The sequence below is a fragment of the Ascaphus truei genome, unplaced genomic scaffold (assembly GCF_040206685.1).
Source record: "Ascaphus truei isolate aAscTru1 unplaced genomic scaffold, aAscTru1.hap1 HAP1_SCAFFOLD_1979, whole genome shotgun sequence".
Taxonomy (NCBI): Eukaryota; Metazoa; Chordata; class Amphibia; order Anura; family Ascaphidae; genus Ascaphus; species Ascaphus truei.
Genome location: NW_027454885.1, coordinates 16,694 through 39,545, shown reverse-complemented (window position 1 = coordinate 39,545; position 22,852 = coordinate 16,694). Strand labels below are relative to the sequence as shown.

The following is a 22,852-nucleotide window of genomic DNA, read 5'->3' as shown; positions in this document are numbered from 1 at the left end:
CACGGGAACCGGGTGCAGAGACAGACTGCGACAGGCTGAGCTGTTCTAAGACACACGGGAACCGGGTGCAGAGACAGACTGCGGCAGGCTGAGCTGTTCTAAGACACACAGGAACCGGGTGCAGAGACAGACTGCGGCAGGCTGAGCTGTTCTAAGACACACAGGAACCGGGTGCAGAGACAGACTGCGGCAGGCTGAGCTGTTCTAAGACACACAGGAACCGGGTGCAGAGACAGACTGCGGCAGGCTGAGCTGTTCTAAGACACACAGGAACCGGGTGCAGAGACAGACTGCGGCAGGCTGAGCTGTTCTAAGACACACGGGAACCGGGTGCAGAGACAGACTGCGACAGGCTGAGCTGTTCTAAGACACACGGGAACCGGGTGCAGAGACAGACTGCGGCAGGCTGAGCTGTTCTAAGACACACAGGAACCGGGTGCAGAGACAGACTGCGGCAGGCTGAGCTGTTCTAAGACACACAGGAACCGGGTGCAGAGACAGACTGCGGCAGGCTGAGCTGTTCTAAGACACACAGGAACCGGGTGCAGAGACAGACTGCGGCAGGCTGAGCTGTTCTAAGACACACAGGAACCGGGTGCAGAGACAGACTGCGACAGGCTGAGCTGTTCTAAGACACACAGGAACCGGGTGCAGAGACAGACTGCGGCAGGCTGAGCTGTTCTAAGACACACGGGAACCGGGTGCAGAGACAGACTGCGACAGGCTGAGCTGTTCTAAGACACACGGGAACCGGGTGCAGAGACAGACTGCGGCAGGCTGAGCTGTTCTAAGACACACAGGAACCGGGTGCAGAGACAGACTGCGGCAGGCTGAGCTGTTCTAAGACACACAGGAACCGGGTGCAGAGACAGACTGCGGCAGGCTGAGCTGTTCTAAGACACACAGGAACGGGTGCAGAGACAGACTGCGGCAGGCTGAGCTGTTCTAAGACACACAGGAACCGGGTGCAGAGACAGACTGCGACAGGCTGAGCTGTTCTAAGACACACAGGAACCGGGTGCAGAGACAGACTGCGGCAGGCTGAGCTGTTCTAAGACACACAGGAACCGGGTGCAGAGACAGACTGCGGCAGGCTGAGCTGTTCTAAGACAACACAGGAACCGGGTGCAGAGACAGACTGCGGCAGGCTGAGCTGTTCTAAGACACACAGGAACCGGGTGCAGAGACAGACTGCGGCAGGCTGAGCTGTTCTAAGACACACAGGAACCGGGTGCAGAGACAGACTGCGGCAGGCTGATCTGTTCTAAGACACACAGGAACCGGGTGCAGAGACAGACTGCGACAGGCTGAGCTGTTCTAAGACACACAGGAACCGGGTGCAGAGACAGACTGCGGCAGGCTGAGCTGTTCTAAGACACACAGGAACCGGGTGCAGAGACAGACTGCGGCAGGCTGAGCTGTTCTAAGACACACAGGAACCGGGTGCAGAGACAGACTGCGACAGGCTGAGCTGTTCTAAGACACACAGGAACCGGGTGCAGAGACAGACTGCGGCAGGCTGAGCTGTTCTAAGACACACAGGAACCGGGTGCAGAGACAGACTGCGGCAGGCTGAGCTGTTCTAAGACACACAGGAACCGGGTGCAGAGACAGACTGCGGCAGGCTGAGCTGTTCTAAGACACACAGGAACCGGGTGCAGAGACAGACTGCGGCAGGCTGAGCTGTTCTAAGACACACAGGAACCGGGTGCAGAGACAGACTGCGGCAGGCTGATCTGTTCTAAGACACACAGGAACCGGGTGCAGAGACAGACTGCGACAGGCTGAGCTGTTCTAAGACACACAGGAACCGGGTGCAGAGACAGACTCTGCGGCAGGCTGAGCTGTTCTAAGACACACAGGAACCGGGTGCAGAGACAGACTGCGGCAGGCTGAGCTGTTCTAAGACACACAGGAACCGGGTGCAGAGACAGACTGCGACAGGCTGATCTGTTCTAAGACACACAGGAACCGGGTGCAGAGACAGACTGCGGCAGGCTGAGCTGTTCTAAGACACACAGGAACCGGGTGCAGAGACAGACTGCGGCAGGCTGAGCTGTTCTAAGACACAGGAACCGGGTGCAGAGACAGACTGCGGCAGGAGGCTGATCTGTTCTAAGACACACAGGAACCGGGTGCAGAGACAGACTGCGGCAGGCTGATCTGTTCTAAGACACACAGGAACCGGGTGCAGAGACAGACTGCGGCAGGCTGAGCTGTTCTAAGACACACAGGAACCGGGTGCAGAGACAGACTGCGGCAGGCTGAGCTGTTCTAAGACACACAGGAACCGGGTGCAGAGACAGACTGCGGCAGGCTGAGCTGTTCTAAGGACACACAGGAACCGGGTGCAGAGACAGACTGCGGCAGGCTGAGCTGTTCTAAGACACACAGGAACCGGGTGCAGAGACAGACTGCGGCAGGCTGAGCTGTTCTAAGACACACAGGAACCGGGTGCAGAGACAGACTGCGGCAGGCTGAGCTGTTCTAAGACACACAGGAACCGGGTGCAGAGACAGACTGCGGCAGGCTGAGCTGTTCTAAGACACACAGGAACCGGGTGCAGAGACAGACTGCGGCAGGCTGAGCTGTTCTAAGACACACAGGAACCGGGTGCAGAGACAGACTGCGGCAGGCTGATCTGTTCTAAGACACACAGGAACCGGTGCGCAGAGACAGACTGCGGCAGGCTGAGCTGTTCTAAGACACACAGGAACCGGGTGCAGAGACAGACTGCGGCAGGCTGATCTGTTCTAAGACACACAGGAACCGGGTGCAGAGACAGACTGCGGCAGGCTGAGCTGTTCTAAGACACACAGGAACCGGGTGCAGAGACAGACTGCGGCAGGCTGAGCTGTTCTAAGACACACAGGAACCGGGTGCAGAGACAGACTGCGGCAGGCTGAGCTGTTCTAAGACACACGGGAACCGGGTGCAGAGACAGACTGCGGCAGGCTGAGCTGTTCTAAGACACACAGGAACCGGGTGCAGAGACAGACTGCGGCAGGCTGAGCTGTTCTAAGACACACAGGAACCGGGTGCAGAGACAGACTGCGGCAGGCCTGAGCTGTTCTAAGACACAGAGGAACCGGGTGCAGAGACAGACTGCGGCAGGCTGAGCTGTTCTAAGACACACAGGAACCGGGTGCAGAGACAGACTGCGGCAGGCTGAGCTGTTCTAAGACACACAGGAACCGGGTTGCAGAGACAGACTGCGGCAGGCTGAGCTGTTCTAAGACACACAGGAACCGGGGTGCAGAGACAGACTGCGGCAGGCTGAGCTGTTCTAAGACACACAGGAACCGGGTGCAGAGACAGACTGCCGGCAGGCTGAGCTGTTTCTAAGACACACAGGAACCGGGTGCAGAGACAGACTGCGGCAGGCTGAGCTGTTCTAAGACACACAGGAACCGGGTGCAGAGACAGACTGCGGCAGGCTGAGCTGTTCTAAGACACACAGGAACCGGGGTGCAGAGACAGACTGCGGCAGGCTGAGCTGTTCTAAGACACACAGGAACCGGGGTGCAGAGACAGACTGCGGCAGGCTGAGCTGTTCTAAGACACACAGGAACCGGGTGCAGAGACAGGCTGCGGCAGGCTGAGCTGTTCTAAGACACACAGGAACCGGGTGCAGAGACAGACTGCGGCAGGCTGAGCTGTTCTAAGACACACAGGAACCGGGTGCAGAGACAGACTGCCGGCAGGCTGAGCTGTTCTAAGACACACAGGAACCGGGTGCAGAGACAGGCTGCGGCAGGCTGAGCTGTTCTAAGACACACAGGAACCGGGTGCAGAGACAGGCTGCGGCAGGCTGAGCTGTTCTAAGACACACAGGAACAGTTTGGGCCTTTCACTTATACCTCAAACTTCAGAGAGAGGCCAGAATGTCTGCGCGCATCAAAGGGTTTTTTCTGGCCGCCTTTGAACCGAGTTAGGCGCGAACTGCTGACACTTTTAATCCCTTGGAGTGTGAAACAGGTTCTGTGAGACTGGGGCCGCCTTAACAAGTGTTAGATTACACCCAAGTGGTTTCCAGGCTGACAGGCCGGGAGGGGTGAGAAGTAGCCCCCTTACACAAGAGTCCTCTCAATTTAGATGACTCCCTTTGATGGGCCCCCCACTGGCTTCATTGGACAGGCAGCAGAGGCATTAGTATGGAAGGAAGGGTCGTCACCTGGCCAGCTGTTCCTTCATTAGGCTGACCTCAGGGTGCCAGTACATGTGCACGTTCCTGCAGCCCCAGCGATGGGTGCAGAAGGCTGCAGGACATCGGGACGTGGCAAACGCGTCATGGTCGCATCACGAAGCTGGTTCGCCCTCATTGGCTGACCAGCTCATGTGACTGCAGCCTAAAACACCTATCTACTTGTCGGGCCAAAATGTAGCAGCGTCGAAGCGCTACAGCAACGCAGGGCACTTTAGATACTACCATAGGAACACAGGTAAGAGTCCCGATCTCAGCGCTGCACGTAAGCGCACGCACGTCGCAACGCCGGCACCCTGAGCACTAGCCTTGGGAATGTCGGAATAAAACTTCCAATGTCCCCTTTTTTTTTACTGGGGTGAACCCCGACCCGCTAAAGGATTAGGATTCGTGGGATAGGCTGTCCTACTGGCTCACAGGGTCCACTATCGGCGGACCCCTGCGTGGAGTTTCTAGGACCTCCGGAACCGAAGTTATGGCAATTTAGCAGATTGGGACATTTCAAAGGCAAGGATATGACACTGATTCTTTCCAGCAAAATAATCATTTTTCAATTACCAGGAAGAGGTTCCCTGAGACTCTGGATTTCCCGCCACAAAGTTTCACCCCTTCTAGCAAGGTATGGCGGTACCGGAAACTAGTTGCTAGCCCCAGCGGTTCCGGAGCTATAACCCAAACAGGCTGCTTAGGGAATGGGACACACTGTAGGAGTGCTCTAGTACCAGGCTGGTAATAATAGATTAAATCCAGAACCATAGGCAAGGTCAATCAATATCCAGCACTGAGAATGAGTATATCCATAAGGCAAGTGGAATAAACCACCCACTCTCAGTTTCATTGGGAATGTCTCTTCTACCTGGATTACTTAGGGAATGGGTCCAATCCCACTTAGCCCACAAACAGTACAATACAAACACATAGGAAGGGACAGGGACATACATTCACAGGGGGAACACAGCGATAATGCGTTTATACACATGTTCCCATGTCGTGGGCCGTATCTTCAGGGTGCAACCCTGAGATATCACAGCACCCCACGTCACAGCCCGTCTCTCTCTCTGGCGGTCTCTCTCTTTGGCGGTCTCTCTGGCTTTCTCTCTCTGGCACTCTCTCTGACGGTCTCTCTCTCTCTTGCAGTCTCTCTCTCGCTCTATTGCAGACGGTCTCTCTCTTGCAGACGGTCTCTCTCTCTTGCAGACGGTCTCTCTCTTGCAGACGGTCTCTCTCTCTTGCAGACGGTCTCGCTCTCTTGCAGACGGTCTCGCTCTCTTGCAGACGGTCTCGCTCTCTTGCAGACGGTCTCACTCTCTTGCAGACGGTCTGGTCTCGCTCTCTTGCAGACGGTCTCGCTCTCTTGCAGACGGTCTCGCTCTCTTGCAGACGGTCTCGCTCTCTTGCAGATGGTGTCTCTCTCTTGCAGACAATCTCTCTCGCTCTCTTGCAGACGGTCTCTCTCTCTTGCAGATGGTCTCTCTCTCTCTTGCAGACAGTCTCTCTCTCTCTTGCAGATGGTCTCTCTCTCTTGCAGACAGTCTCTCTCTCACGCTCTCTTGCAGACGGTCTCTCTTGCAGTCTCTCTCTCTTGCAGACAGTCTCTCTCGCACTCTTGCAGACAGTCTCTCTCTCTTGCAGACAGTCTCTCTCTCTTGCAGACAGTCTCTATCTCGCTCTCTTGCAGACAGTCTCTCTCTCGCTCTCTTGCAGACAGTCTCTCTCTTGCAGACAGACTCTCTCTCTCTTGCAGACAGTCTCTCTCTCGCTCTCTTGCAGACAGTCTCTCTCTTGCAAACAGTCTCTCTCTCTCTCTCTCTCTCTTGCAGACAGTCTCTCTCTCTCTTGCAGACAGTCTCTCTCTCTCTCTCTTGCAGACAGTCTCACTCTCGCTCTCTTGCAGACAGTCTCTCTCTCGCTCTCTTGCAGACGGTCTCTCTCTCTCTTGCAGACAGTCTCTCTCTCTTGCAGACACTCTCTCTTGCAGACAGTCTCTCTCTCTCTCTCTTGCAGACGGTCTCTCTCTCTCTCTCTTGCAGACGGTCTCTCTCTCTTGCAGACAGTCTCTCTCTCTCTCTTGCAGACGGTCTCTCTCTCTCTTGCAGACAGTCTCTCTCTCTTGCAGACAGTCTCTCTCTCTCTCTCTCTTGCAGACGGTCTTTTCTCCACCTCTGGGCTCTGGATTATATGATGGGATTTTCCACCTTGTGCTCCAGCAACTGAACCAGGTGACGGGGAGGTGACGCTCTGCGGGGGGAGGTGACGCTCTGCGGGGGAGGTGACGCTCTGCGGGGGGAGGTGACGCTCTGCGGGGGGGTGACGCTCTGCGGGGGGAGGTGACGCTCTGCGGGGGAGGTGACGCTCTGCGGGGGGAGGTGACGCTCTGCGGGGGGGGTGACGCTCTGCGGGGGGGTGACGCTCTGCGGGGGGTGACGCTCTGCAGGGGGGGTGACGCTCTGTGCGGGGGGAGGTGACGCTCTGCGGGGGGAAGTGACGCTCTGTGCGGGGGGAGATGGTCTGTGCGGAGGGGGTAAACGCTCTGAAGGGGGAGATGCGGGGGAAGACGCTCTGCGGGGGGAGACGCTCTGCAGGTAGGGGACCCAGAGGAGACACTTTGCGTGGGGAGACATACTGAGGAAGATATGGCGGGGAGATGCTCTGCGGTGGGAGACACTTTGCGTGGGGAGACATACTGAGGAAGATACGGCGGGGAAATGCTCTGCGGTGGGAGACACTTTGCGTGGGGAGACATACTGAGGAAGATACGGCGGGGAGATGCTCTGCGGTGGGAGACACTTTGCGTGGGGAGACATACTGAGGAAGATACGGCGGGGAGATGCTCTGCGGTGGGAGACACTTTGCGTGGAGAGACATACTGAGGAAGATACGGCGGGGAGATGCTCTGCGGTGGGAGACACTTTGCGTGGAGAGACATACTGAGGAAGATACGGCGGGGAGATGCTCTGTGGTGGGAGACGCTTTGCAGGGAGAGGAGGAGACAATGCCGGCGGTTGGAGAGGAGGAGATGCTCTGCGAGGGGAGGAGATGCTCTGCGAGGGGAGAGGAGGAGATGCTCTACAAGGGGAGAGGAGGAGATGCTCTGCGAGGGGAGAGGAGGAGATGCTCTGCAACCGTCTCAACCAGTGATGGATCCAGGAGTATGGGATGAGCACCTGGAGGATGACCCCAGAGAGGCTGTAGCAGTGACCTCCTGAGCACATGGAGGACGACCCCAGAGAGACCGTAGCAGTGACCTCCTGAGCACCTGGAGGACGACCGCAGAGAGGCAGTAGCAGTGACCTCCTGAGCACCTGGAGGACGACCCCAGAGAGGCCGTAGCAGTGACCTCCTGAGCACCTGGAGGACGACCCCAGAGAGGCCGTAGCAGTGACCTCCTAAGCACCTGGAGGACGACCCCAGAGAGGCCGTAGCAGTGACTTCCTGAGCACCTGGAGGACGACCCCAGAGAGGCCGTAGCAGTGACCTCCTGAGCACCTGGAGGACGACCCCAGAGAGGCCGTAGCAGTGACCTCCTGAGCACCTGGAGGACGACCCCAGAGAGGCCGTAGCAGTGACCTCTTGAGCACCCGGAGGACGACCCCAGAGAGGCCGTAGCAGTGACCTCCTGAGCACCTGGAGGACGACCCCCAGAGAGGCCGTAGCAGTGACCTCCTGAGCACCTGGAGGATGACCCCAGAGAGGCCGTAGCAGTGACCTCCTGAGCACCTGGTGGATGACCCCAGATAGGCAGTAGCAGTGAGCACCTGGTGGATGACCCCAGAGAGGCCGTAGCAGTGACCTCCTGAGCACCTGGAGGACGACCCCAGAGAGGCCGTAGCAGTGACCTCCTGAGCACCTGGTGGATGACCCCAGATAGGCAGTAGCAGTGAGCACCTGGTGGATGACCCCAGAGAGGCCGTAGCAGTGACCTCCTGAGCACCTGGAGGACGACCCCAGAGAGGCCGTAGCAGTGACCTCCTGAGCACCTGGAGGACGACCCCAGAGAGGCAGTAGCAGTGACCTCCTGAGCACCTGGAGGACGACCCCAGAGAGGCAGTAGCAGTGACCTCCTGAGCACCTGGTGGATGACCCCAGAGAGGCCGTAGCAGTGACCTCCTGAGCACCTGGTGGATGACTCCAGAGAGGCCGTAGCAGTGACCTCCTGAGCACCTGGAGGATGACCCCAGAGAGGCCGTAGCAGTGACCTCCTGAGCACCTGGAGGACGACCCCAGAGAGGCCGTAGCAGTGACCTCCTGAGCACCTGGAGGACGACCCCAGAGAGGCCGTAGCAGTGACCTCCTGAGCACCTGGGGGATGACCCCAGAGAGGCAGTAGCAGTGACCTCCTGAGCACTTGGTGGATGACCCCAGAGAGGCCGTAGCAGTGACCTCCTGAGCACCTGGAGGATGACCCCAGAGAGACAGTAGCAGTGACCTCCTGAGCACCTGGGGGACGACCCCAGAGAGGCCGTAGCAGTGACCTTCTGAGCACCTGGAGGACGACCCCAGAGAGGCAGTAGCAGTGACCTCCTGAGCACATGGTGGATGACCCCAGAGAGGCCGTAGCAGTGACCTCCTGAGCACCTGGAGGACGACCCCAGAGAGGCCGTAGCAGTGACCTCCTGAGCACCTGGAGAACGACCCCAGAGAGGCCGTAGCAGTGACCTCCTGAGCACCTGGAGGACGACCCCAGAGAGGCAGTAGCAGTGACCTCCTGAGCACCTGGAGGACGACCCCAGAGAGGCAGTAGCAGTGACCTCCTGAGCACCTGGAGAACGACCCCAGAGAGGCAGTAGCAGTGACCTCCTGAGCACCTGGAGGACGACCCCAGAGAGGCAGTAGCAGTGACCTCCTGAGCACCTGGTGGATGACCCCAGAGAAGCCGTAGTAGTGACCTCCTGAGCACCTGGAGGACGACCCCAGAGAGGCCGTAGCAGTGACCTCCTGAGCACCTGGAGGATGACCCCAGAGAGGCCGTAGCAGTGACCTCCTGAGCACCTGGTGGATGACCCCAGATAGGCAGTAGCAGTGAGCACCTGGTGGATGACCCCAGAGAGGCCGTAGTAGTGACCTCCTGAGCACCTGGAGGACGACCCCAGAGAGGCAGTAGCAGTGTCCTCCTGAGCACCTGGAGGACGACCCCAGAGAGGCCGTAGCAGTGACCTCCTGAGCACCTGGAGGACGACCCCAGAGAGGCCGTAGCAGTGACCTCCTGAGCACCTGGAGGACGACCCCAGAGAGGCAGTAGCAGTGACCTCCTGAGCACCTGGTGGATGACCCCAGAGAGGCCGTAGCAGTGTCCTCCTGAGCACCTGGAGGACGACCCCAGAGAGGCAGTAGCAGTGACCTCCTGAGCACCTGGAGGACGACCCCAGAGAGGCAGTAGCAGTGACCTCCTGAGCACCTGGAGGACGACCCCAGAGAGGCCGTAGCAGTGACCTCCTGAGCACCTGGAGGACGACCCCAGAGAGGCAGTAGCAGTGACCTCCTGAGCACCTGGAGGACGACCCCAGAGAGGCCGTAGCAGTGACCTCCTGAGCACCTGGAAGAGCGGATCCGTTGTTCCAGCAAACCACTGGTCCGACGATGGCTGACAGAAAGAGTGTGAGACCACGCGGAGAGCGGAGAAGAGTTTTCAGAGACCTACTCGGGGGAAGATTAACTTGGAACTTTAAATCATGGCAACCGGTGTCATGCGGAGTGACGTCATGCGTACGTCTCCGTGGCAACGGGGTCACGTGACCCCGAGGCGTCATTTCATGCCGCCAAACAAGGTGAGGGTGACGCAAGAGCGAGGGGGAGCAGGCAGGGGGGCACAGCTCAAAAAGTGTGCGCTCCCCTGCTTTAGATATTGGTTTATATAGATAGATAAATACAGTTATTATTGTTGGTTATTTTAGTTTATGTTCTATGGGAAGTGTTTGAGAAGAGGAGGAAATGTAGTGTATTGGGTACTTCCTGGTCACTGTCATGCGATGCTGTGATATCACCACTCTGCTTCCTGGGTCAGAGGTCAGAGTGAGAACTATGCAGAGTAACATCTGGGATTAGACAGACAGCCGAGACTATAAAGAAGGATAATTAAACACCCACAAGGTAGTGTGTTATTGTGAAGCAGAAACACTTAGACATAACAGACACAGTGTGCGGTTGGGGGGACACACAGTGTGCGGTTGGGGGGGGGGACAGTGTGCAGTTGGGGGGGGGACAGTGTGCGGTTGGGGGGGGGACAGTGTGCGGTTGGGGGGGGGACAGTGTGCGGTTGGGGGGGGAGACACAATGTGCGGTTGGGGGGGGGGACACAGTGTGCGGTTGGGGGGGGACACAGTGTGCGGTTGGGGGGGGACACAGTGTGCGGTTGGGGGGACACAGTGTGCGGTTGGGGGACACACAGTGTGCGGATGGGGGGGGACACAGTGTGCGGTTGGGGGGGCACAGTGTGCGGTTGGGGCGAGACAAAGTGTGCGGTTGGGGGGGGACACAGTGTGCGGTTGGGGGGAGGGACAACGTGTGCGGTTGGGGGGGGGACACAGTGTGCGGTTGGGGGGGACACAGTGTGCGGTTGGGGGGGGGACACAGTGTGCGGTTGGGGGGGACACAGTGTGCGGTTGGGGGAGGACACAGTGTGCGGTTGGGGGGACACAGTGTGCGGTTTGGGGGCGGGACACAGTGTGCAGTTGGGGGGGACACAGTGTGCAGTTGGGGGGGGACACAGTGTGCGGTTGGGGGCGGGACACAGTGTGCGGTTGGGGGGGGACACAGTGTGCGGTTGGGGGGGGACACAGTGTGTGGTTGGGGGGGGACACAGTGTGCGGTTGGGGGGGGACACAGTGTGCGGTTGGGGGGGATACAGTGTGCGGTTGGAGGGGGCACAGTGTGCGGTTGGGGGGCGGGACACAGTGTGCGGTTGGGAGGACACAGTGTGCGGTTGGGGGCGGGACACAGTGTGCAGTTGGGGGGGGGACAGTGTGCAGTTGGGGGGGGACACAGTGTGCGGTTGGGGGGGGACACAGTGTGCGGTTGGGGGAGGACACAGTGTGCGGTTGGGGGCGGGACACAGTGTGCAGTTGGGGGGGACACAGTGTGCAGTTGGGGGGGGACACAGTGTGCGGTTGGGGCGGGACACAGTGTGCGGTTGGGGGGCGGGACACAGTGTGCGGTTGGGGGGAGGGACAGTGTGCGGTTGGGGGGGGGGACAGTGTGCGGTTGGGGGGCGGGACACAGTGTGCGGTTGGGGGGGGCACAGTGTGCGGTTGGGGGGGGCACAGTGTGCGGTTGGGGGGGCACAGTGTGCGGTTGGGGGGCGGGACACAGTGTGCGGTTGGGGGGGGCACAGTGTGCGGTTGGGGGGGGCACAGTGTGCGGTTGGGGGGCACAGTGTGCGGTTGGGGGGGGCACAGTGTGCGGTTGGGGGGCGGGACACAGTGTGCGGTTGGGGGGGGACACAGTGTGCGGTTGGGGGGGGACACAGTGTGCGGTTGGGGGGCGGGACACAGTGTGCGGTTGGGGGGGGACACAGTGTGCGGTTGGGGGGGATACAGTGTGCGGTTGGAGGGGGCACAGTGTGCGGTTGGGGGGCGGAACACAGTGTGCGGTTGGGGGGGGGACACAGTGTGCGGTTGGGGGGGGGACACAGTGTGCGGTTGGGGGGGGGACACAGTGTGCGGTTGGGGGGGGGACACAGTGTGCGGTTGGGGGGCGGAACACAGTGTGCGGTTGGGGGGCGGGACACAGTGTGCGGTTGGGGGGCGGGACACAGTGTGCGGTTGGGGGGGGACACAGTGTGCGGTTGGGGGGGGACACAGTGTGCGGTTGGGGGGGGGACAGTGTGCGGTTGGGGGGGATACAGTGTGCGGTTGGAGGGGGCACAGTGTGCGGTTGGGGGGCGGGACACAGTGTGCGGTTGGGGGGACGACACAGTGTGCGTTTGGGGGGGGACACAGTGTGCGGTTGGGGGGGGCACAGTGTGCGGTTGGGGGGGACACAGTGTGCAGTTGGGGGGGGAACACAGTGTGCGGTTGGGGGGGGAACACAGTGTGCGGTTGGGGGGGGACACAGTGTGCGGTTGGGGGGGGACACAGTGTGCGGTTGGGGGGGGACACAGTGTGCGGTTGGGGGGGCACAGTGTGCGGTTGGGGGGACACAGTGTGCGGTTGGGGGGGGGGGACACAGTGTGCGGTTGGGGGGGGCACAGTGTGCGGTTGGGGGGGGCACAGTGTGCGGTTGGGGGGGGCACAGTGTGCGGTTGGGGGGACACAGTGTGCGGTTGGGGGGGGTACACAGTGTGCGGTTGGGGGGGGCACAGTGTGCGGTTGGGGGGGGGGGACACAGTGTGCGGTTGGGGGGGGCACAGTGTGCGGTTGGGGGGGAGGACAGTGTGCATCTGTAGTTGGCGTGTGTTGGTGCGTCTGCGCGGGTCTCACATGTTTGCTCCTCTGTTCTCCCAGGATGAGACATTCTCTCTGGCGGTCTCAGGAGAGATTCCCCGGCTGTGGCATCGTGTGTGCATGATGCTGCGCGTGTCCCATCAAAGAGCACAACGGGAGGGAGACACGCCGCGGGAGGGAGACACGCCGCGGGAGGGAGACACGCCGCGGGAGGGAGACACGCCGCGGGAGGGAGACACGCCACGGGAGGGAGACACGCCGCCAGACTGTGCAGAGCCGAACTGGGGACTACTGTCTGGGCGGGGTCAGTCACAGAGGGGCGGGGTCAGTCACACAGGGGCGGAGTCAGTCACACAGGGGCGGAGTCAGTCACACAGGGGCGGAGTCAGTCACACAGGGGCGGAGTCAGTCACACAGGGCGGGGTCAGTCACACAGGGGCGGAGTCAGTCACACAGGGCGGGGTCAGTCACACAGGGGCGGAGTCAGTCACACAGGGGCGGAGTCAGTCACACAGGGGCGGAGTCAGTCACACAGGGGCGGAGTCAGTCACACAGGGGCGGGGTCACATAGGGGCGGAGTCAGTCACACGGGGCGGAGTCAGTCACACGGGGGCGGGGTCAGTCACACGGGGGCAGGGGCAGTCACACAGGGGCGGAGTCAGTCACACGGGGCGGAGTCAGTCACACGGGGGCGGAGTCAGTCACACGGGGGCGGAGTCAGTCACACGGGGGCGGGGTCAGTCACACAGGGGTGGGGTCAGTCACACGGGGGCGGAGTCAGTCACACGGGGGCGGAGTCAGTCACACGGGGCGGAGTCAGTCACACGGGGGCGGAGTCAGTCACACAGGGGCGGAGTCAGGGTGGGGTCAGTCACACGGGCGGAGTCAGTCACACAGGGGCGGAGTCAGGGCGGGGTCGGTCACACAGGGGCGGGGTCGGTCACACAGGGTGGAGTCGGTCACACAGGGGCGGAGTCGGTCACACAGGGGCGGGGTCGGTCACACAGGGGCGGGGTCGGTCACACAGGGGCGGGGTCGGTCACACAGGGGCGGGGTCGGTCACACAGGGGCGGGGGCGGTCACACAGGGGCGGGGTCGGTCACACAGGGGCGGGGGCGGTCACACAGGGGCGGGGTCGGTCACACAGGGGCGGAGTCAGTCACACAGGGGCGGAGTCAGTCACACAGGGGCGGAGTCAGTCACACAGGGGCGGAGTCAGTCACACAGGGGCGGAGTCAGTCACACAGGGCGGGGTCAGTCACACAGGGGCGGAGTCAGTCACACAGGGCGGGGTCAGTCACACAGGGGCGGGGTCAGTCACACAGGGGCGGGGTCAGTCACACAGGGGCGGGGTCAGTCACACAGGGGCGGAGTCAGTCACACAGGGGCGGAGTCAGTCACACAGGGGCGGGGTCACATAGGGGCGGAGTCAGTCACACGGGGGCGGAGTCAGTCACACGGGGGCGGGGTCAGTCACACGGGGGCGGAGTCAGTCACACGGGGGCGGAGTCAGTCACACGGGGGCGGAGTCAGTCGCACGGGGGCGGAGTCAGTCACACGGGGGCGGGGTCAGTCACACGGGGACGGAGTCAGTCACACGGGGGCGGAGTCAGGGCGGGGTCAGTCACACGGGCGGAGTCAGGGCGGGGTCGGTCACACAGGGGCGGAGTCGGTCACACAGGGGCGGGGGCGGTCACACAGGGTCGGAGTCGGTCACACAGGGGCGGAGTCGGTCACACAGGGGCGGGGTCGGTCACACGGGGGCGGGGTCGGTCACACGGGGGCGGGGTCGGTCACACGGGGGCAAGGTCGGTCACACGGGGGCGGGGGCGGTCACACGGGGGCGGGGTCAGTCACACGGGGGCGGGGTCAGTCACACGGGGGCGGAGTCAGTCACACGGGGCGGAGTCAGTCACACGGGGGCGGAGTCAGTCACACGGGAGCGGAGTCAGTCACACGGGGGCGGGGGTCAGTCACACGGGGGCGGGGGTCAGTCACACGGGGGCGGGGGTCAGTCACACGGGGGCGGGGGTCAGTCACACGGGGGCGGGGGTCAGTCACACGGGGGCGGGGGTCAGTCACACGGGGGCGGGTGTCAGTCACACGGGGCGGAGTCAGTCACACGGGGGCGGAGTCAGTCACACAAGGGGGCGGAGTCAGTCACACAAGGGGGCGGAGTCAGTCACACAAGGGGGCGGAGTCAGTCACACAAAGGGGCGGAGTCAGTCACACAAAGGGGCGGAGTCAGTCACACACGGGGGCGGAGTCAGTCACACACGGGGCGGAGTCAGTTGCACGGGGGCGGAGTCAGTCGCACGGGGTGGGGGTCAGTCGCACGGGGCGGGGGTCAATCGCACGGGTTAGTCACACGAGGCAGCAGTGGGGTCAGTCACACAGGGACAGGGTCAGTCACACGGGTTAGTCACACGGGGCAGCAGTGGGGTCAGTCACACAGGGAGGGGGTCAGTCACACGGGTTAGTCACACGGGGCAGCAGTGGGGTCAGTCACACAGGGACGGGGTCAGTCACACCGGGCGGGGGTTAGTCACACGGGTCAGTCACACAGGGAGGGGGCGGGGTTAGTCACACAGGGAGGGGGCGGGGTTAGTCACACAGGGAGGGGGCGGGGTTAGTCACACAGGGAGGGGGCGGGGTCAGTCACACAGGGAGGGGGCGGGGTTAGTCACACAGGGAGGGGGCGGGGTCAGTCACACAGGGAGGGGGCGGGGTCAGTCACACAGGGAGGGGGCGGGGTCAGTCACACAGGGAGGGGGCGGGGTCAGTCACACCGGGCGGGGGTTAGTCACATGGGTCAGTCACACAGGGAGGGGGCGGGGTCAGTCACACCGGGCGGGGGTTAGTCACACGGGTCAGTCACACGGGTTAGTCACACGGGGCAGCAGTGGGGTCAGTCACACAGGGAGGGGGTGGGGTCAGTCACACAGGGAGGGGGCGGGGTTAGTCACACAGGGAGGGGGCGGGGTCAGTCACACAGGGAGGGGGCGGGGTCAGTCACACAGGGAGGGGGCGGGGTCAGTCACACAGGGAGGGGGCGGGGTCAGTCACACCGGGCGGGGGTTAGTCACACGGGTCAGTCACACAGGGAGGGGGCGGGGTCAGTCACACCGGGCGGGGGTTAGTCACACGGGTCAGTCACACGGGTTAGTCACACGGGGCAGCAGTGGGGTCAGTCACACAGGGAGGGGGCGGGGTCAGTCACACCGGGCGGGGGTTAGTCACACGGGTCAGTCACACAGGGAGGGGGCGGGGTCAGTCACACCGGGCGGGGGTTAGTCACACGGGTCAGTCACACAGGGAGGGGGCGGGGTCAGTCACACCGGGCGGGGGTTAGTCACACGGGTCAGTCACACGGGTTAGTCACACGGGGCAGCAGTGGGGTCAGTCACACAGGGAGGGGGCGGGGTCAGTCACACAGGGAGGGGGCGGGGTTAGTCACACAGGAAGGGGGCGGGGTTAGTCACACAGGGAGGGGGCGGGGTTAGTCACACAGGGAGGGGGCGGGGTTAGTCACACAGGGAGGGGGCGGGGTTAGTCACACAGGGAGGGGGCGGGGTTAGTCACACAGGGAGGGGGCGGGGTCAGTCACACAGGGAGGGGGCGGGGTCAGTCACACAGGGAGGGGGCGGGGTCAGTCACACCGGGCGGGGGTTAGTCACACGGGTCAGTCACACAGGGAGGGGGCGGGGTCAGTCACACCGGGCGGGGGTTAGTCACACGGGTCAGTCACACGGGTTAGTCACACGGGGCAGCAGTGGGGTCAGTCACACAGGGAGGGGGCGGGGTCAGTCACACAGGGAGGGGGCGGGGTTAGTCACACAGGGAGGGGGCGGGGTCAGTCACACAGGGAGGGGGCGGGGTTAGTCACACAGGGAGGGGGCGGGGTCAGTCACACAGGGAGGGGGCGGGGTCAGTCACACAGGGAGGGGGCGGGGTTAGTCACACAGGGAGGGGGCGGGGTCAGTCACACAGGGAGGGGGCGGGGTTAGTCACACAGGGAGGGGGTCAGTCACACGGGTTAGTCACACAGGGAGGGGGCGGGGTTAGTCACACAGGGAGGGGGCGGGGTCAGTCACACAGGGAGGGGGCGGGGTCAGTCACACAGGGAGGGGGCGGGGTTAGTCACACAGGGAGGGGGCGGGGTTAGTCACACAGGGAGGGGGCGGGGTCAGTCACACAGGGAGGGGGCGGGGTCAGTCACACAGGGAGGGGGCGGGGTCAGTCACACCGGGCGGGGGTTAGTCACATGGGTCAGTCACACAGGGAGGGGGCGTAGTCTTTTGAGTTCTTTGCTGTTGTGCTGATGATACATTAACTGTCCTAGGGGTCGTGACCTTCCTTGACCTGGCTCTGGTAACCTCTGTGCGGGATCCTGATCACTTCCTGTCTCTTCTGGGAAACCCTGATGGCATCGTCATGGCAACCATGAGCCACCTGCTGAACACCAACTTCCTGGGTCACATGACAGCGGCGTAAGTGACCTCACAAGATGCAGTGACGCGCCGTGACGCCCCCTGCTTCCTCACTCCCCAACGCCGTGACGCCCCCTGCTTCCTCACTCCCCAACGCCGTGACGCCCCCTGCTTCCTCACTCCCCAACGCCGTGACGCCCCCTGCTTCCTCACTCCCCAACGCCGTGACGCCCCCTGCTTCCTCACTCCCCAACGCCGTGACGCCCCCTGCTTCCTCACTCCCCAACGCCGTGACGCCCCCTGCTTCCTCACTCACCAACGCCGTGACGCCCCCTGCTTCCTCACTCCCCAACGCCGTGACGCCCCCTGCTTCCTCACTCCCCAACGCCGTGACGCCCCCTGCTTCCTCACTCCCCAACGCCGTGACGCCCCCTGCTTCCTCACTCCCCAACGCCGTGACACCCCCTGCTTCCTCACTCCCCAACGCCGTGACGCCCCCTGCTTCCTCACTCCCCAACGCCGTGACGCCCCCTTCTTCCTCACTCCCCAACGCCGTGACGCCCCCTTCTTCCTCACTACCCAACGCCGTGACGCCCCCTGCTTCCTCACTCCCCAACGCCGTGACGCCCCCTGCTTCCTCACTCCCCAACGCCGTGACGCCCCCTGCTTCCTCACTCCCCAACGCCGTAACGCCCCCTGCTTCCTCACTCCCCAACGCCGTGACGCCCCCTGCTTCCTCACTCCGATGGGATGGGGGTGGATGGATGAGTGATGGGAGCAGTGTAGGTGAGAGTGATAGGATGGGGGTGGATGAGAGTGATGGGAGCAGTGTAGGTGAGAGTGATGGGATGGGGGTGGATGGATGAGTGATGGGAGCAGTGTAGGTGAGAGTGATGGGATGGGGGTGGATGGATGAGAGTGATGGGAGCAGTGTAGGTGAGAGTGATGGGATGGGGGAGGATGGATGAGTGATGGGAGCAGTGTAGGTGAGAGTGATGGGATGGGATGGGGGTGGATGGATGAGAGTGATGGGATGGGGGTGGATGGATGAGCGTGATGGGACGGGAGCAGTGTAGGTGAGAGTGATGGGGGAGGATGGATGAGTGATGGGAGCAGTGTAGGTGAGAGTGATGGGATGAGGGGTGGATGGATGAGTTATGAGAGCAGTGTAGGTGAGTGATGGGATGGGGGTGGATGGATGAGAGTGATGGGATGGGGCTGGATGGATGAGAGTGATGGGAGCAGTGTAGGTGAGAGTGATGGGATGGGGGTGGATGGATGAGTGATGGGAGCAGTGTAGGTGAGAGTGATGGGATGGGGGTGGATGGATGAGAGTGATGGGAGCAGTGTAGGTGAGAGTGATGGATGGGGGTGGATGGATGAGAGTGATGGGAGCAGTGTAGGTGAGAGTGATGGGATGGGGGTGGATGGATGAGAGTGATGGGAGCAGTGTAGGTGAGAGTGATGGGATGGGGGTGGATGGAAGAGTGATGGGAGCAGTGTAGGTGAGAGTGATGGGATGAGGGGTGGATGGATGAGTGATGGGAGCAGTGTAGGTGAGAGTGATGGGATGGGAGTGGATGGATGAGAGTGATGGGAGCAGTGTAGGTGAGAGTGATGGGATGGGGGTGGATGGATGAGAGTGATGAGAGCAGTGTAGGTGAGAGTGATGGGATGGGGGTGGATGGATGAGTGATGGGAGCAGTGTAGGTGAGAGTGATTGGATGAGGGGGTTGAAGGATGGATGAGTGATGGGAGCAGTGTAGGTGAGAGTGATTGGATGAGGGGGTTGAAGGATGAGTGAGTGATGGGAGAAGTGTAGGAGAGCAGTGTACGTGAGAGTATCCACCTCTCATCCTATCACTCTCACCTACACTGCTTCCATCACTCTCATCCATCCACCCCCATCCCATCACTCTCACCTACACTGCTCTCATCACTCATCCATCCACCCCTCATCCCATCACTCTCATCCATCCACCCCCATCCCATCACTCACCTACACTGCTCTCATCACTCATCCATCCACCCCCATCCCATCACTCTCACCTACACTGCTCCCATCACTCATCCATCCACCTCTCATCCCATCACTCTCACCTACACTGCTCTCATCACTCATCCATCCACCCCTCATCCCATCACTCTCACCTACACTGCTCTCATCACTCATCCATCCACCCCTCATCCCATCACTCTCACCTACACTGCTCCCATCACTCTCATCCATCCACCCCCATCCCATCGATCTCACCTACACCTCTCCCATCACTCTCATCCACCCCCATCCCATCACTCTCACCTACACTGCTCTCATCACTCATCCATCCACCCCCATCACTCATCCATCCACCCCCCTCACTCATCCATCCACCCCTCATCCCATCACTCTCACCTACACTGCTCCCATCACTCTCATCCATCCACCCCCATCCCATCACTCTCACCTACACTGCTCTCATCACTCATCCATCCACCCCTCATCCCATCACTCTCACCTACACTGCTCCCATCACTCCTCCATCCATCACTCATCCAATTACTCTCACCTACACTGTTCCTATCACTCATTCATCCACCCTCATCCCATCGATCTCACCTACACTTCTCCAGTCTCTCATCCATCCACCCCTCATTCCATCACTCTCATCCATCCACCCCTCATCCCATCACTCATCCATCCGCCACTCACCCATCACTCTCACCTACACTGCTCCCATCACTCTCATCCATCCACCCCATCCCATCACTCTCACATACACTGCTCTCATCACTCATCCATCCACCCCCATCCCATCACTCTCACCTACACTGCTCCCATCACTCTCATCCATCCACCCCCATCCCATTACTCTCACCTACACTGCTCCCATCACTCTCATCCATCCACCCCCATCCCATCACTCTCACCTACACTGCTCCCATCACTCTCATCCATCCGCCACTCACCCAACACTCTCACCTACACTGCTCCCATCACTCCTCCATCCATCACTCATCCAATTTATCTCACCTACACTGTTCCTACCACTCATCCATCCGCCACTCACCCATCACTCTCACCTACACTGCTCCCATCACTCTCATCCATCCACCCCTCATTCCATCACTCTCATCCATCCACCCCTCATTCCATCACTCTCACCTACACTGCTCCCATCACTCCTCCATCAATCACTCATCCAATTACTCTCACCTACACTGTTCCTATCACTCATTCATCCACCCTCATCCCATCGATCTCACCTACACTGCTCCAGTCTCTCATCCATCTACCCCTCATTCCATCACTCTCATCCATCCACCCCTCATTCCATCACTCTCATCCATCCACCCCTCATCCCATCACTCATCCATCCACCCCTCATCCCATCACTCATCCATCCGCCACTCACCCATCACTCTCACCTACACTGCTCCCATCACTTTCATCCATCCACCCCTCATTCCATCACTCATCCATCCGCCACTCACCCATCACTCTCACCTACACTGCTCCCATCACTCTCATCCATCCACCCCTCATCCCATCACTCATCCATCCGCCACTCACCCATCACTCTCACCTACACTGCTCCCATCACTCTCATCCATCCACCCCATCCCATCACTCTCACATACACTGCTCTCATCACTCATCCATCCACCCCCATCCCATCACTCTCACCTACACTGCTCCCATCACTCTCATCCATCCACCCCCATCCCATTACTCTCACCTACACTGCTCCCATCACTCTCATCCATCCACCCCCATCCCATCACTCTCACCTACACTGCTCCCATCACTCTCATCCATCCGCCACTCACCCAACACTCTCACCTACACTGCTCCCATCACTCCTCCATCCATCACTCATCCAATTTATCTCACCTACACTGTTCCTACCACTCATCCATCCGCCACTCACCCATCACTCTCACCTACACTGCTCCCATCACTCTCATCCATCCACCCCTCATTCCATCACTCTCATCCATCCACCCGTCATCCCATCACTCTCACCTACACTGCTCCCATCACTCCTCCATCAATCACTCATCCAATTACTCTCACCTACACTGTTCCTATCACTCATTCATCCACCCTCATCCCATCGATCTCACCTACACTGCTCCAGTCTCTCATCCATCTACCCCTCATTCCATCACTCTCATCCATCCACCCCTCATTCCATCACTCTCATCCATCCACCCCTCATCCCATCACTCATCCATCCACCCCTCATCCCATCACTCATCCATCCACCCCTCATCCCATCACTCATCCATCCGCCACTCACCCATCACTCTCACCTACACTGCTCCCATCACTTTCATCCATCCACCCCTCATTCCATCACTCTCATCCATCCACCCCTCATTCCATCACTCTCATCCATCCACCCGTCATCCCATCACCCTCACCTACACTGCTCCCATCACTCTCATCCATCCACCCCTCATTCCATCACTCTCATCCATCCACACCCATCCCATCACTCTCACCTACACTGCTCCCATCACTCCTCCATTAATTACTCTCACCTACACTGTTCCTATCACTCATTCATCCACCCTCATCCCATCGATCTCACCTACACTGCTCCAGTCTCTCATCCATCCACCCCTCATTCCATCACTCTCATCCATCCACCACTCACCCATCACTCTCACCTACACTGCTCCCATCACTCTCATCCATCCACCCCTCATCCCATCACTCATCCATCCGCCACTCACCCATCACTCTCACCTACACTGCTCCCATCACTCTCATCCATCCACCCCCATCCCATCACTCTCACCTACACTGCTCTCATCACTCATCCATCCACCCCCATCCCATCACTCTCACCTACACTGCTCCCATCACTCTCATCCATCCACCCCCATCCCATCACTCTCACCTACACTGCTCCCATCACTCTCATCCATCCGCCACTCACCCATCACTCTCACCTACACTGCTCCCATCACTCCTCCATCCATCACTCATCCAATTACTCTCACCTACACTGTTCCTACCACTCATCCATCCGCCACTCACCCATCACTCTCACCTACACTGCTCCCATCACTCATCCATCCGCCACTCACCCATCACTCTCACCTACACTGCTCCCATCACTCATCCATCCACCCCCATCCCATCACTCTCACCTACACTGCTCCCATCACTCTCATCCATCCACCCCTAATTCCATCACTCTCATCCATCCACCCCTCATCCCATCACTCTCACCTACACTGCTCCCATCACTCTCATCCATCCACCCCTCATTCCATCACTCTCATCCATCCACCCCTCATCCCATCACTCTCACCTACACTGCTCCCATCACTCATCCATCCACCCCATCCCATCACTCTCACCTACACTGCTCCCATCACTCATCCATCCACCCCCATCCCATCACTCTCACCTACACTGCTCCCATCACTCATCCATCCTCTTCTCATCCCATCACTCTCACCTACACTGCTCTCATCACTCATCCATCCACCCCTCATCCCATCACTCTCACCTACACTGCTCTCATCACTCATCCATCCACCCCTCATCCCATCACTCTCACCTACACTGCTCCCATCACTCTCATCCATCCACCCCCATCCCATCGATCTCACCTACACCTCTCCCATCACTCTCATCCACCCCCATCCCATCACTCTCACCTACACTGCTCTCATCACTCATCCATCCACCCCCATCACTCATCCATCCACCCCCCTCACTCATCCATCCACCCCTCATCCCATCACTCTCACCTACACTGCTCCCATCACTCTCATCCATCCACCCCCATCCCATCACTCTCACCTACACTGCTCTCATCACTCATCCATCCACCCCTCAT

General features: G+C 60.3%; 1 protein-coding gene across 1 annotated transcript in view; it reads left to right on the top strand.

Moving 5' to 3' along the window:
• Positions 1–6,285: 6,285 nt before the first annotated feature.
• Positions 6,286–22,852, top strand: part of LOC142477133 (serine/threonine-protein kinase 36-like) — a gene marked incomplete at its 3' end in the record, with an annotated part of 33,254 nt that continues 16,687 nt past the window's right edge. The window contains exons 1-3 of the mRNA XM_075582184.1: positions 6,286–6,423; positions 12,643–12,886; positions 16,925–17,072. Of these exons, the coding sequence (XP_075438299.1) occupies positions 12,703–12,886; positions 16,925–17,072 (332 nt within the window). The remainder of the gene's footprint in view (positions 6,424–12,642; positions 12,887–16,924; positions 17,073–22,852) is intronic.